The sequence below is a fragment of the Hypomesus nipponensis genome, chromosome 11, assembly GCF_054491055.1.
Source record: "Hypomesus nipponensis isolate SF chromosome 11, ASM5449105v1, whole genome shotgun sequence".
Taxonomy (NCBI): domain Eukaryota; kingdom Metazoa; phylum Chordata; class Actinopteri; order Osmeriformes; family Osmeridae; genus Hypomesus; species Hypomesus nipponensis.
Genome location: NC_140371.1, coordinates 12,410,175 through 12,423,811, shown reverse-complemented (window position 1 = coordinate 12,423,811; position 13,637 = coordinate 12,410,175). Strand labels below are relative to the sequence as shown.

Below are 13,637 nucleotides of genomic sequence, written 5' to 3'. Positions count from 1 at the left end.
GCAGGGGTCAAACGCCACAACTTCTCCACACAATTCTGTTAGGCTTAACGGCAAGAAATGTCTTGTGTCTTTTAGGGTTTGGAAACCCTAAAACAAACCAGACAGTAACAGCATTAGCTTACAGCCAGTATCTGTTTAACATGTCGAATGCCTACATGAACAAGTGAATGGAAGACAAGAAGAAAAAGGCATCCAGATTCCCTTTCAAGACAGAGTTTTCTCTATTCTCCACAGAAGAAGCTATAACATCCTGTTCTCCTCACATTCCTCCTTTTCCCTAGACAGCTCTGAATGTGTAAGCCTCTCTGTGCAGATGTCAGACATGGTTTAACACACATGGAGTGCAGACCTCAGGCTACAATGGTACAGTAGATTGCTCACCACTTCAAAGACAGAGTAACAAACCACCACCTCAGGATTATGAAAATAGTTAGAAAATGATTAGTCCAGAAATCTTTATTTATGGTGTGAACCACAGACACCCCATGGAAACAAAGTTATACGGTAGAATGGAAATTCTACTCCTTTTTGGACACAAAGGGTTCACCAGGTCTAAAAACGACAAAGTATTGGACTTTATTGAACATTAGACTGACATCATAAACACTTCTCTCTCTGTACGGTCATTGCTTGAATCAGCAGAGTTAATTGTGTAGCACATTAGCATCACACCTGCTAAAAATTTATCAATACAGAGAAGATAACCACATGTACATTGTCAGCAAATAATGGTTCCTGGCTAATCTTTCCTGATATTGAATGTGAACAACAAGGATGGGACCCTATAACTGACTAGTGCCACTTAAGTGCCCTTATTCTGTGTCTGAGCAGTCACTAAGCATCTCTCTAACTGCCTGGAAGGTCATTATCAAGCTTCTAATCAAGTTGAAGTTGAGGCCCGGAACACTTCATAGAAAAATGACAACACCTCTCATTAGACTAAACTTCATTCCAAGCAGCTGGGCTCGCATCACCTTTTCAATGCAGACTCAAAAGCATGAAGATGGAATTAAACGGATGCCATACCACATCCTTCACATTTTTTCAGATTTTAATTCCTTGAAGGAAAACAAACTGCCACCTTTTCTTGCATGGGGATAGAGGGCATTTTAAGGAGATTTTAGTTTGTACGTGTGACAAAATTAACCAAATGTTTGACTTCTGTTGCTTTTAAAAAGGCTTGAGGCACTGTCAACAGCATTTCGATAATGTTGATACTAGCAATTGTCCAACCAAAGCGCAAAGAAGTGCAACTGGTGCAGGAGGAAAACCACCTGCACAAAAAAGTGCAAGGAGATCCGTAAAAAATGTATGGCATTAATTGACACCTACAAAGGCGAAGAGATGCCCTATTCAATTTACTGCCACAAATACTCAGTGGCACCACAAAATAAATCCCCATTCAAAGGGCCACATTCATAGAAAGGAAAGAGAAATGAGTTTGGGGCGGCTCTCTTTTGGAGTGAATGTCCCATTTCTTCCCCCATCAGAGGTTCCATTCATGCCAAGCTGCAGCACAGCGCGCAGTCAGATTGGGTCTGTAGGAGCGAGAAAGAGAGCCATAGAGGGAGAGAGACACACAGGGAGAGACAGACACACACACACACACAGAGAGAGGCCACCTTTCTTCCCCTCCCTCTATCTCAACTGCATCCAGCTGGCCATCTGCCCAGGCACAGCACAGGGAAGCAGACTGACAACAGCTGAGGCCAGCCAATGGTTTCTAGCACCGTTCAAAGTGCATACCCACAACACACACATTTTCACTTCAAAAACACATTCCCAAGGATGCACACACAGGCGTCCAACACTTGAGACAATTCTCCTGTCATGTAACAGTAAACACTATTGACATTATTCCAGGAATGCTAGAGGTGTTTCGGGCCTTCTGTAGAGGCAGTTTCTCTTCTTCCACAGATGAGTAGGGTGGGAGCTGTTCAAATGCAAAACAAGAATTTGGCATGACACTCCAGAGAAGACGTCAACACAGGCCTGTGCTAGAATTTTTATTGTGTTAGTACCAAGGGCATTAAGTAAGCCATTAATTAAATATACAAGTATCCAAAAATGAAAAAATACAATAACAAATTACACAACAAAACCATTCAAAAATATAAAATGGATATAACACATGTATACAAATATTTACCAGCACGGAAATAAGAAAGTTCATATACAGACTAAGCAGATATTTCCAATAACACACCAGATGCGAGTAAAAAAGGCAGAAACGCTGATAAAATAGTACACCTAGCATTCCCTAATCTATAAACCTATAGATCTGTGTCTGCAGTTTGCCGTCAAATGATATCCCCACTCTGGGAAATGTGCAGATCAGACAGAAATACACCTTCTGCAGTATTGAATGGAGAGTAACCCGATTACCACAGAACTACACTGCCTTCTATTAGATCAGCATAGTAATGCCTCGCTGGTTGAAGATGCGACTGCAGATGGACAGAATCTACCTCTGTATCATTCCACTTATGATCAGTTGTACCCCTCGAGTTATGTGTTCGCCTGATTTGTCTGAAGTCAGCAGTATGTGTCATGTAGAATTGAAATGAATTTACATTTCACAACACCTACTGTAGGCTGAGGATTTACAACTGTAGGGTGCATGGCATGCTATTGTAAATAGTGATGAGTGAAGAAGAAGGACAGAAGCAACAATGCGAAGGTAATTGAGTTGCATATGCAAAAGGCACAAGGTTTCTCCCCGACCCTGTGAAAGCCCTCCTGTGAGCATGGGTGAGTCTCCTTATGGCCTGGTATATCAGGTGTCATCCCAAGTAGAGCTGAGGACACTGGGATGGAGGGCTTGTCTGTGTGTGTGTGATGGGGAGTAGACATCTGCTCAACTGCTGTGAAGTGAAATAAACGTCTCCCTGCTACAGGCAAGGCACCCCACTGGGTGGTTCAGAGGGAGGTCTCGGTCCAGATCCATGTGAAAAGAAATTGGGAGGACACATTGACAGCACTGCATCAGCTACCTGTGTGGGGAGGGTTTGAAACAGGGCTATGATTGTTTCCCTAGGTCTCGGAGGTGGCTCTTCACTTTGGGCTCTACCGTAAGAAAAGCGGCACACAAATGCACACTGTTTCCCCTACTTTGTTGAGTTTGGACCTGAAAAATGGTCTAGATATTTTTCTAATGATTTTCTAGGTTTCTAGGTTTCAGTGGCCAGTGTTGAAGCCAGAGGGCATGAATGTTATTTCCGAGTGCCTTTGTGATCCGTTATAATAATATTGAGAGGACTGGGGTAATGTATGTTTAAGGGTTGGTATAAGGTGAATATGGTTCAGAAACTGCCTGTAAAACGGACCCAAATGATTTACATGTTTTGCTGAACTATATGAAGGGAGTCTTTTTTACCATATTAATGCATACTTAAAAAAACAAAACAGACATTCAGTACAAACTTTGAACTATATAGATAGACCTCCAGTCCCTATGACTAGGAACAATGGTGAGAGAGGTTTGAAAGAAAGGAAGAGTGAGACTGGTTCCCTGGGAGGGCAGTGTGTTTAGGTCACATTGGGGAAATTCCTCAAACCTCTCAAATGAACAATGGTCTTCCTTCCTGCCTGTCTACTCTAATCCCTGATACAGAAACAAAAACCTCACAAAAATAGTGTCTGATAGTAGACAATTAACTTTGACGCAAACCAGATGTAAATAGATGCCATTGTTGTTATGAAAGACACGCCAACACACAGTGAGTCTTTGAGTCTTCTTCCATGATCGAGTAGCTTAAGAAAGTGTCCAGACCCTTTCACTTTTAACACAATTTATTGTGTTTTAATTGTAAATGGCTAGAATTGCCATTTCTGCCCATCACTGAAAAATCTAAATCTCTCATTTATATAAGTATTCCGACCCTTCCCTTTGGCACTCCAAATTGTAGTCAAACCTTCCTGTTTGCTTTATTTATCCCTGAGATGTGTCTCGAACTAGATTGGAATCCAAGTATGGCTAATTGAACAGATGGGACATACAGACGCATACATAAGGTCCCACAATTCACACCGTGAATTAGAACAAGAACCAAGCCATGAAGTTCAAGTTCAACTCTCTGTAGACTCTGCAATAGAATTGTGGTGAGACAGAGATCAGGTCATGGGTATAAAACCATTTCTTTAGCTTTGAGTGTTCCCAGCAGGACAGTGGCCTCCATAATGAGTTGAACCACCAGGACTCTAACATGATGTGGCCGTCTGGAAAAACTGAGTAACCGGGCAAGAAGGGCCTTGGTCAGGGAGCAACTCAGCAGTCACCCGAAGAGATTCAGAAGTCCACTGCAGAGATAGAGGAACCTGCTGGAAAGACAACCATCTCAGCAGCACTCCATGAATCAGGCCTTTATGGAGTGGCAAGACAGAAGGCACTCCTGAGTAAAAGGCAGGTGACAGTTCACTCGGAGTTTGACAAATGGAATTTAAAGGACATTGAGGACACGTTGAGAACGTGGAAAAAGATTCTCTGGTCTGATTGAACTCTTTGGGCAGCACCACAAGCGCCATGTCTGGCGAAGACTGGTCAGGACAAATGCATCTAAATACAGAGGTCCTTGAAGAAAACCTGCTCCATAGTTCACACGACCTCCACCTGATACCCATACTAAAAAATAAAGCAACTGTATGTGTGACATGATCATGTCCAATAAAACATTGTTTTACTAGGCCTACCTTTTTTCTTGCTGTCGACAATTTCAGTTGCAACTCATGAATGATTAAGGAAATTATTGAAATTGTTTTTTTTAACTCCTGACGTTGGCACTTTCCTTATTTAAAGACACTTTTATATATTTAAAACATTCAAAGCAAAAATTCAAAGTTTTGAATTATGAATTATTTGAGTATGATCATTGCATTCCTCAGTAAAACAGGGTCCTGCTTCCTCTCCCATGCTTTTTGCAGCCCCTGATGTTTTTCAGGGCAGACACAGTTAAATTATTTACCAACCTACATTTCAGCTGAGATCCTTCACAGGCATTGTTGCATCATTCAGCAATGTGACGTGTCTAACCACAACAAATTGTGAAAGCTCTGATTTGAATGCATTATATCTACAGTATTGAGCACACATCTTCAGTCGACACAAGGCACAGTAGATGGCAACATGTCTTTGGCATGTGGAAGAGCCGGTGACTGTCAGCATCAGGATTAGAGTTGGAAAGGTACCGAAACTACAACCTACAAGAGTAAATGCAACATCTGAAATCACTAATGATTATCCTTTTGGGTGCTTATTACAAGCATTTATGTATTCATCTACATTCATGTTTTAAAATATTTCCTTCATAGAAAGACATCTTGGCACAGCGTTTTTTGAATTTATAGGACGAGCCTCAAGGGTAATCTAAGAAACTGCTGATGGTTGTCCACTGCTGCAAGCTCCTACCTAAATCTGACAGCACGTGAGTAGCACCTTCTCATCCTGCCCAACCCACTCTCTCTACAGGACGGGCACCTACTTTAAGAGTAAACATTGGTAACATCTATGACATGACATAATGCAGAGCAGGAACATTCTTTTCACTACTCTCAGTTTGATTCACTCTTTTCTGGGGCTCTGTTGACAATAAAGATTGTTATTCTAAACTTGTGGAATTTAGTTGAAATGGCTGGACTTTGTTATATGTGGTCACACAAGTAGGATTTCCACACAGAAGTATCCTTCTAGCAGACAACTCACACATTGGGGTCGTGAATACCATTTGTTACTTCAGTCACAACCACAGAAATACTTTCGATTAACAGTTCACAACTGCGTTGGGGTGGGCTCTATGATGATTATATAAATAAGAGTGCTTATTTGTGCCTGATCTTTAAGGACAACTGTACTGTTGACTGACAACTCCCTGTCTGGCACAAGGGTCAAACTCCACAAAACACAAACAATCCCACAGTAATTGAGTTCCCCTTCAAACAAAAAAATATTAATGACTAAGGTCTTAAATCATTGCTCCTGAGGGTAAACCCCACCTCTTTTACCTCACCCTTCTGTCTCCAAAAAACACCTCCAACACGCTTTTCACATATGAATGCTAACCAAGTCAGGAAGTGAGAAGATTTGCTTAAATACACTTAAATTAAAACAGCTAGCTACATAGTGTTAAAACACCAGAGTCTTGTGGACTGCACTTGAAATGTAACACTCGGTGTTGTGCTGTTAGGAAGTTCCTTGTGAAGTAATCAAGTAGTAGTCACTGTATCAGTGCTATAGGAATCAGTAATCATGTACAATACAGTGCAGTGCACACCTCTGTGATTTGACCATATTTAGCACAAAGCTAACCTTGTTTGAGCAAACACAAAACATGAACATCCCATCTTAAGTTTGAATTTGTCTTTTTTACATTCATTAACTATGCCTACTAAAAGCCCAGTTAGGAGACAATAAATTATAATTAGAATATTATTCTACAGTAGTCAAGTAGACTCTTATCTGGTTCTTCCTGTCCTCCACTCTTCATTGGACTGTTCAACAATAAACCCTTTCTTCAGATTTCCTTTTAGTTGTTTGTATTAATCGTACATTCTCTTCACACGTGGATACAAACAAGCCCAAACATCACACATCAGTTGACTTCAGCCATGTTTGTGAGTGAAAAAACAACACTTGATGGAGAGTAGCATGACAATGCTGAGGATTTTGAAATTATCGCCTGCCAGCCTGTACAGTGGGTCATGCAACACAGCATGCTAAGAGTCCCAACCTAAGAATCCCAACCTCTTAAATATCCCTGTTAGCTCAACATAGTAAATGGGAATTTCTAAGACTTGTGACAGTGACTCGACATACGGGCAATAACAAAGATAGTTTGCTTAAGCATAATATAACAACAGTGACACATGTCTTGGTTTCTGGAAAGAAAACGATGGGCCAAGAAAAAATTAATTCTAAGTACAAAGAATGTTCGTCTTTGAGCATGCCTCCCTTTGTGTCTGTCTCTCCTCCCAAGCTCTGTCTTCAACATGTTGAACATATGGCTAAGAACACCACACCCTTTGTTTCAACATTTAAAGGGCTATATGACCCACAGTCAAACTCAGTGTAATTCCAAGACGCTGTCTTTGATTTTGGTCTCTCTAATCAATTATCTGGTGGTGGTGGTGGTGGTGGTGGGGGGGGGGGGGGGTGGGGGGGTCTACAAAGAAAAGAGGAATAGCACAACCACGCAGCTTACTATAGATCATTACATGATCTTTTTTAAAGCCTGTTGCAGGATGGTTATTTCTATGTCAGCTCCGTGGACTCCAAACAAAGACAATACGATATGTCTCATGCCATGGTTATTATAACCACACTTAAGAGACACTTGAAGAATCAAGTAATGAGCTCTCATGAAACACTCCTTATGACTCAAGGATTCAACTCAGCATTGTTGTAGTTGTTAGTTTGTTGTGTTCATGCTATAATAATGCCAAATACCACCACAGGATCAATAAAAGACTGACTAGCATCAATAAAGTGCCCTACACTGGTGACCACACCCTGGAATAGGCACTATTGTCCAGATATGTTGCACCAGCTCACATCTCTCTATGGATCGATTCTACAGTTACTAGGAGGGTGGACCTCTAAATCAGGGCTGTGTCCGCTTCTGTTCAGTTGTAATATCATGATTGGTGGGCTTGGGTTCTGCAGTTGATAGAAACAGGAAGATCATTCCTATCGTCTCTTCAAATCGAGACCTTAAAAACTGGTTGGAAGCATTCCATCTGTGAACGATTAAACAGAGCAGTCCCACTGCATTTGAGTAATCAAATCTCATGACTGTTCATCAAATCCCAAAGTAAATCTCTTTAAGTTTTTATTTTTCAACCAAGCTATGTAGCTTGCATTGAGTTTACAACGAGGATGTCAAAAGCTGAAACGCGCGGTTTCCTTCCATAGTGACATCAGTCTCCAGAGATAAGTTTTAGTTTGGGATCGCGCGAGGCCTTGTGCATGTCTCTATGGCCCCAAGATGAACAATGGGCTCTTTATCAGCATCCTCCAAGTGTCACCGTGGGAACGTGTAAGGCAAGCATGCATTAGAACTAAATACGACGGCACGATATCTCTACACATCACTTGTTTGAATAGACAAACATGTCTGAACAAACATGTCTCCAAACAAATGGTCAGCGTCACGACCATGGTACTATTTTAGCATAGGCTACTGGCACCAGGGTGCTATCTCAGTTTATTGACAAATAACAGGTTTGCGCAACACCCTGAGATGAAGTGTGACTTTTGATGTCAACAGAATTGGTATGAGACCCCCCCCCCCCCCCTTCTCGGCGAAACATCTCAAGCGGGGAATACAAGTCGTATAGGGTATGGACCAAACTTTGATCACCAGCTCTTTCTTCTTCAGTTGTCCTTCAGGTTTTTTGGATTTCAACCATAGGAACATACTGGTTACACACGGTCCAAAACAACAACATCAGACGTGCCTAATGTGCTGCTTTGAAGAAGAAAGGGAGACGCTCGTTTACGGGCTTGTAAAAATGTACCTTATTTCACGTTCATGATATACATCAGAAACCTGCACTGACAGGGATGAAACAAAAACGTATGTGAAAATTGTTAATCTGCATGTGCATCATACAATCGTGTGTGTAGGTTTTGAAGTAGCCTCGTAGCCGAGAGACTAAGCAAGGAAAAACAATGCCTCTTCACCTGGGATGGTGGTGAGGCAGGCTGAAGCTACGCAGAATTTTGCTGCATTGAGTCAGATCTCCCATGATACTGATCATGTGACCAAACCATGCACCGTTATGAGGAGGCATATGCCGCGGTTACTTTTCTAAACACCCCAAAAATGTGTCACGAAGTCAACACGAACTAATAAACGATAGCATGAACAGTGATGACCATATTGTAGGCTATTCATGCGACCATAGCTGTTGCAGTTGAGGTTCTACCTTGCCCACACACTGCGACAAATCAAGCATCAGAATCTCCTAGCAATCCACTTTTCAAACAACGAGAGCAAATTCTCATCAGTTACATTTCTAATGCTGGATTTTCGTAATTTAGATTATGTAGACTACCTTAACTAACACAACCAGTCTCAGTTTTAGAGACTGTGTTCAAGTGCATGCAGGTCGACATTAGCCTTGAAACAACCCCACGTACGAAACAGTAAAAGCATTTGCGCATTCTCACAACTGCAACTTCAACAACGTAACAATGATAGTTATTTGTAGATGTTCAAAGTAGCCTACGAGTAGATTTAAAAGTCATTTTACCTGCTATTATGTTGTCTGTTGCCGACTCTTTCTCAGTCATCATATCCCGCTGTCTTATCTTTCCACGGCCCTCCCTGACACAGCTAAAACATGCAATTTTCCCTGTTTATTTGGGAAACTGTCATTCAGAATAACATGTAAAAAAACAAAAGCCCTCTCCAGTACTTATTAGTATTAAAATCCCTTGCCTTTATATTAACTTATTTTCTATTGGCTCCAGTTAAAGGCTACAGCTAAAGCTCGTTTATGGGGTGCAATGCGGGGTTGACCCATTCAGTCGAATTAAGCTTGTGTCGAGTTGGGCCGTTCCACACCTCCTTCAGAGAAAGGAAGCTTGGTACCTCAAGCTGCTACTTTCCGATTGTTAGGTAGCCCTCTGTCCCGCCCCGCCCCTCCCATCAACTCACACTGCTGTCTGGCCCAAAATGCTGCCCATTCCACAACTTAAGTCAACCTACTGTCAACCTACTTTGATATTGTGTGATATTGTGTGTTGTTACTGTTTGTATGGTTTTTAATCAATTGCTCCTCTAGGGACAAATAGTTCTGCTTGAGTCCTCATCTGACAATCTTGGATGCAGCTGCCAACTAGTATTTTTCTATGAGTATTCATTGCAAATTATAAAAATCTCACCATAGCCTTTTTATTATAACCAAGTAATGATAGTTAGTAGGTCTATACAAAAAATGAAAGAACTTTTCTGCCATTTTTTTAAAATGTTTGCTTGCCTCCTTTTTCCTCTGGAAAGAAGAGACTAGGAATGAGTCACTTTACTTTGAATCTTCACCACTTTCCCCATCCAGATAGGAGCTGAGGGGTCGATTTAAAGGAACAATGAACATCTATTTTACCAAAAAGGGGGAAAATTATCCTACACTTTCAGGGGTCTAAGTTCAGACACCTTGGCAACTGCTGATTAACCAGTACAGCTCCTTACCCCATCTAGTGGTCACTTTCCTTGTGACCTTCTTGAAAACCTCAGACTCAATACCTTTTAAAAAGCTATTAGCAAAGAGATGTTACTAGTCTATGCCAGCCATTTGGTGGAGAAAAAAATATTTTATTATACAAATTTGAAATCGGTTTTGTAATCAACGACCAGTCTTGATAATTGTTAAATTAGCAAGTGGGAATTTGCCACAGGATAATGGGACCAAGATATGGTTCAATTTTAGTCCTTTCGGAAAGTAGGTTTAGCCCCATAAACATACTAGATGGTAATATGACTCAGTCTACAATGTGAACACATGGCAGCCATCTTTGTCAAGATAGAATGGAATGGAGTTAAGTCAGATACCTGAGAGACACATTTGATCCCCATACTCTAATTGCATTTAGCTATAACATCAACACATGGTTTTCTATTATGTTTGAACTCAAATTAAGTAATACATGTGTAAAAAAAAAATCCAAAATATGTCATCCAACCATCTGTCCTCTGTTATCACCGCCACCATGTGGTGCTTCAGACATCTGGGATTTTAGATCTTAAAGCTTGTCTAGAATTGTGTCTAGAATTGTATCTAGAATGGGCTCTGCTTAGACTGTACTTCTTTGTAAACCAGGCCCACAGTCTGGTCATCTGAGAATAATTGTTTCTCATTTCTTACACGTCACAACACAATCAACACATTCAACCATTGGTTCACAGCTTGTTCACCTAGTGATGCCTTTGTTCTGCCTGATTCTTAACACCTCTTCTGATGTGCTTGACGGGGTCTGTGTAGAAAGAGCTTCATGTCCAGCTCCTAGAACTACTTCACAGTGTTGTCTGTTGACTACCGCTGTATCTTGCACAACTGGCTAGTAATCTCCTTCCTGACGAAGAAATCTGGGATATCTCCAATCCTTGTTCAACCCAAACATTCCCGAACTGATGACATGGGGAATTCTCCCAATGTACACTGTCGACCTTGAAACAAGTATGACAGGAATCTCCAGTCTGTTGTGCTTGCAGATGAGCAGCCATCTCAACAATAGTCTCGAAAAGAGAGGATCATAAAAATGGTGGTGATATGTCTGCTCAATATCTGTGTTTACCACACCCATACATGCCTGGCGCCCTTTTCTCCTGTTCAGAACAACCAATGGCTGCGTCCATGGATTAATCTGAAACCTCTTTTCTTTCTTTGCAGTTCACTCTTCAGAAAGTCTTCCCTCTGACCAAGCATGATCTGGGCGGAACACTCATCACAGCGGCTGTCTTTGAAGTCTCCTAGCCTGACATGGACAGGGACCTTGACACTGTTGGTTTTTCAAATTATCTATAATTTCTTCTCCTTTCACTCTCTTATATCTTGAAAATCCCCCCTATTTTAGTCAGCCTGAATTTGAGTTAGGCTTCTACCTTTAAATTTAAGAAAACCCTCTTTTGGCATCATTGTTATCTTCCAGTCAGACTACATAGCATGAAGTTCCCCATTCTTCAGTGTGTTAACCTTTAAGTGTGTGGTGGGCCGCTCAAATCGGTAAATGTAGTTTAAATTCTCAAGAGCAACATGTGAGTTCATGTCATAAAAATGTTACAGGTCAAGCTTGCTCTAATCTCAAAATGTGTTATGTACTACATAGTACCCTAAATCCTTCCTGCTATAAATACGATAATTCCTTGGCTTTACTAAAAACTAAAGTTGAATTTTTTTCTCCCCAAAATGCAATGTCATTGGAGGTTGAACTTATCGCCCCCCCACCCCCCCCCCCATTAAAAACTCAACAGTGTAGTGTGGATTCATGTCCGTCTGCATTCTGTCAGCAATGGCATTGCATACAACTCCTCACTATAAAGCTAAATGCTCCCACATCAGGGTGTGTAAGTGTTTTTGTGTGAGGGATCTTGTGAACTGCTATATACAGTCATTTGAAATTGAATCTCTCTGTATGTGTACAAATTAGAATTGGTCGACAACCGGGCATTCTGCAAAGTTTATATTTCACAGGTGTCTTTTTTTAAATCCAGGGCTCTCAAGCCTCACTCATTTAAGCCATTTATCACGCAACATCTTGTATTTCTCATGCATTTCAACCATTTCTCATGCTGAGAAATAAGGGATAACTTGTCCCACTACATACAATAAATGGACGAGGCACAGGTGTAACAGATGTGGTCTTGCAAGCTTCGTCAGAGGCATATGGGCCAATATTAGCTCCCACTGGGAGTCAAACCTGCCACCTCTCGACTTCCAAGCGCAACCACTACCAACTACACGAACAAAAAGCTAGCAATTTTCTTGACGCGGGTGGCTTAATACATACTTGAGGAGTGAGTTCCACCACACACAGGCTAAACAGGCATACTGAGATTATAGTTTTCTCAAGTTGTCTCAGAGTAATATCTCACGCCAACGTCACCACCATTTTATGACCTGCATAAGTGACTAGAATAGATAATGTGGAGGTTGAACAAGGACTTCAGAGATGAGAATCTCAATTGTGATCTGAGAAATACTAAAAAAGCTACTGAGAAGAACTGTCATCACAAGCTGCATCACAGGCACTGCACTATCTATAATTCCAAGAATTTGTGTGTGCCACCAGTTTTATGACAGGCACTGTGCACTATCTATAGTTTAAGTAACCGTATTTGTGTGTTTCACTGGCATCTTAATCACCGACTGCATCACGGGCACTGTGCACTAGTAAATAACAATAACAGAAATCTATAAACAACACAATACCTCCATGAAACTTTACCACATGAGGGCGCCAGAAGCTCAGATGTCACCCTTTATCAATAGTCTCAAGTTTCTGCAGTTGTCCAGGCCCATTCACCCATGAGTCCCAATGAATCACTTCCTTTTTTTTTTTTACATATTCTCTACCCTACGGAAAAGCACAAATATATACAATGATACATACAGTAGTTGGACACATTGTCCAAACTTTTGGTATGTCCAAACTTTTGACTGGTACTGTATGTTGTAATGGGATAACTGAGAGATTATGGTAAACAGGCTAGTATTTCACCTAAAATGCATACTGTCTTTTTTCTTTACCCCATAGATGAGGTGGTGGAAACATTCTCACTCCTTATATCTTTATATACTCCCACACTGCATTTTGACTGATCTTCATTAATCATCAATTTATCTAATGGTTTTCTGTTCTTAAATTAGGGATGTCTGTAGATACGTTAATCTCAAAATAGCCCACATCCAGACGTTTTTAATACCCAAATCAGAGTCTGATTAAAATAAAAAGACTTCTTCCCCCCAGTTTACCTCCTTGGACATGTTTCAAGAAGAGGGTGATGGCTCAGAAACATAAGATCCAGACAGACAAGTTTAAATACCTCCCTAACAGATTGGAGTATTTAGGATATTCCTATAAGTAGAGCTTTAAGGCCAAAGTGCTGATACCAAGCTAAAGTGGGACACAGTCCTTTGGGTGTGGG

The 13,637-nt window shown here is 41.0% G+C and overlaps 1 protein-coding gene and 1 long non-coding RNA gene across 3 annotated transcripts in view; one reads left to right on the top strand and one right to left on the bottom strand.

Annotated features, from left to right (window-relative positions):
- Positions 1 to 9,555, bottom strand: part of hspa12a (heat shock protein family A (Hsp70) member 12A) — a 31,007-nt gene extending 21,452 nt beyond the window's left edge. For both annotated transcript variants that reach the window (XM_084710017.1, XM_084710018.1), the window contains exon 1: positions 9,247 to 9,555. In XM_084710017.1, coding sequence (XP_084566143.1) covers positions 9,247 to 9,289 — 43 coding nt within the window. In that variant the 5' untranslated portion in view covers positions 9,290 to 9,555. The remainder of the gene's footprint in view (positions 1 to 9,246) is intronic.
- LOC146268148 (uncharacterized) lies at positions 5,093 to 11,957 on the top strand. The gene is made up of 3 exons (XR_014768892.1): positions 5,093 to 5,180; positions 5,308 to 5,420; positions 11,383 to 11,957. It is a non-coding gene; the product is annotated as an uncharacterized LOC146268148 (long non-coding RNA).
- Positions 11,958 to 13,637: the final 1,680 nt, after the last annotated feature.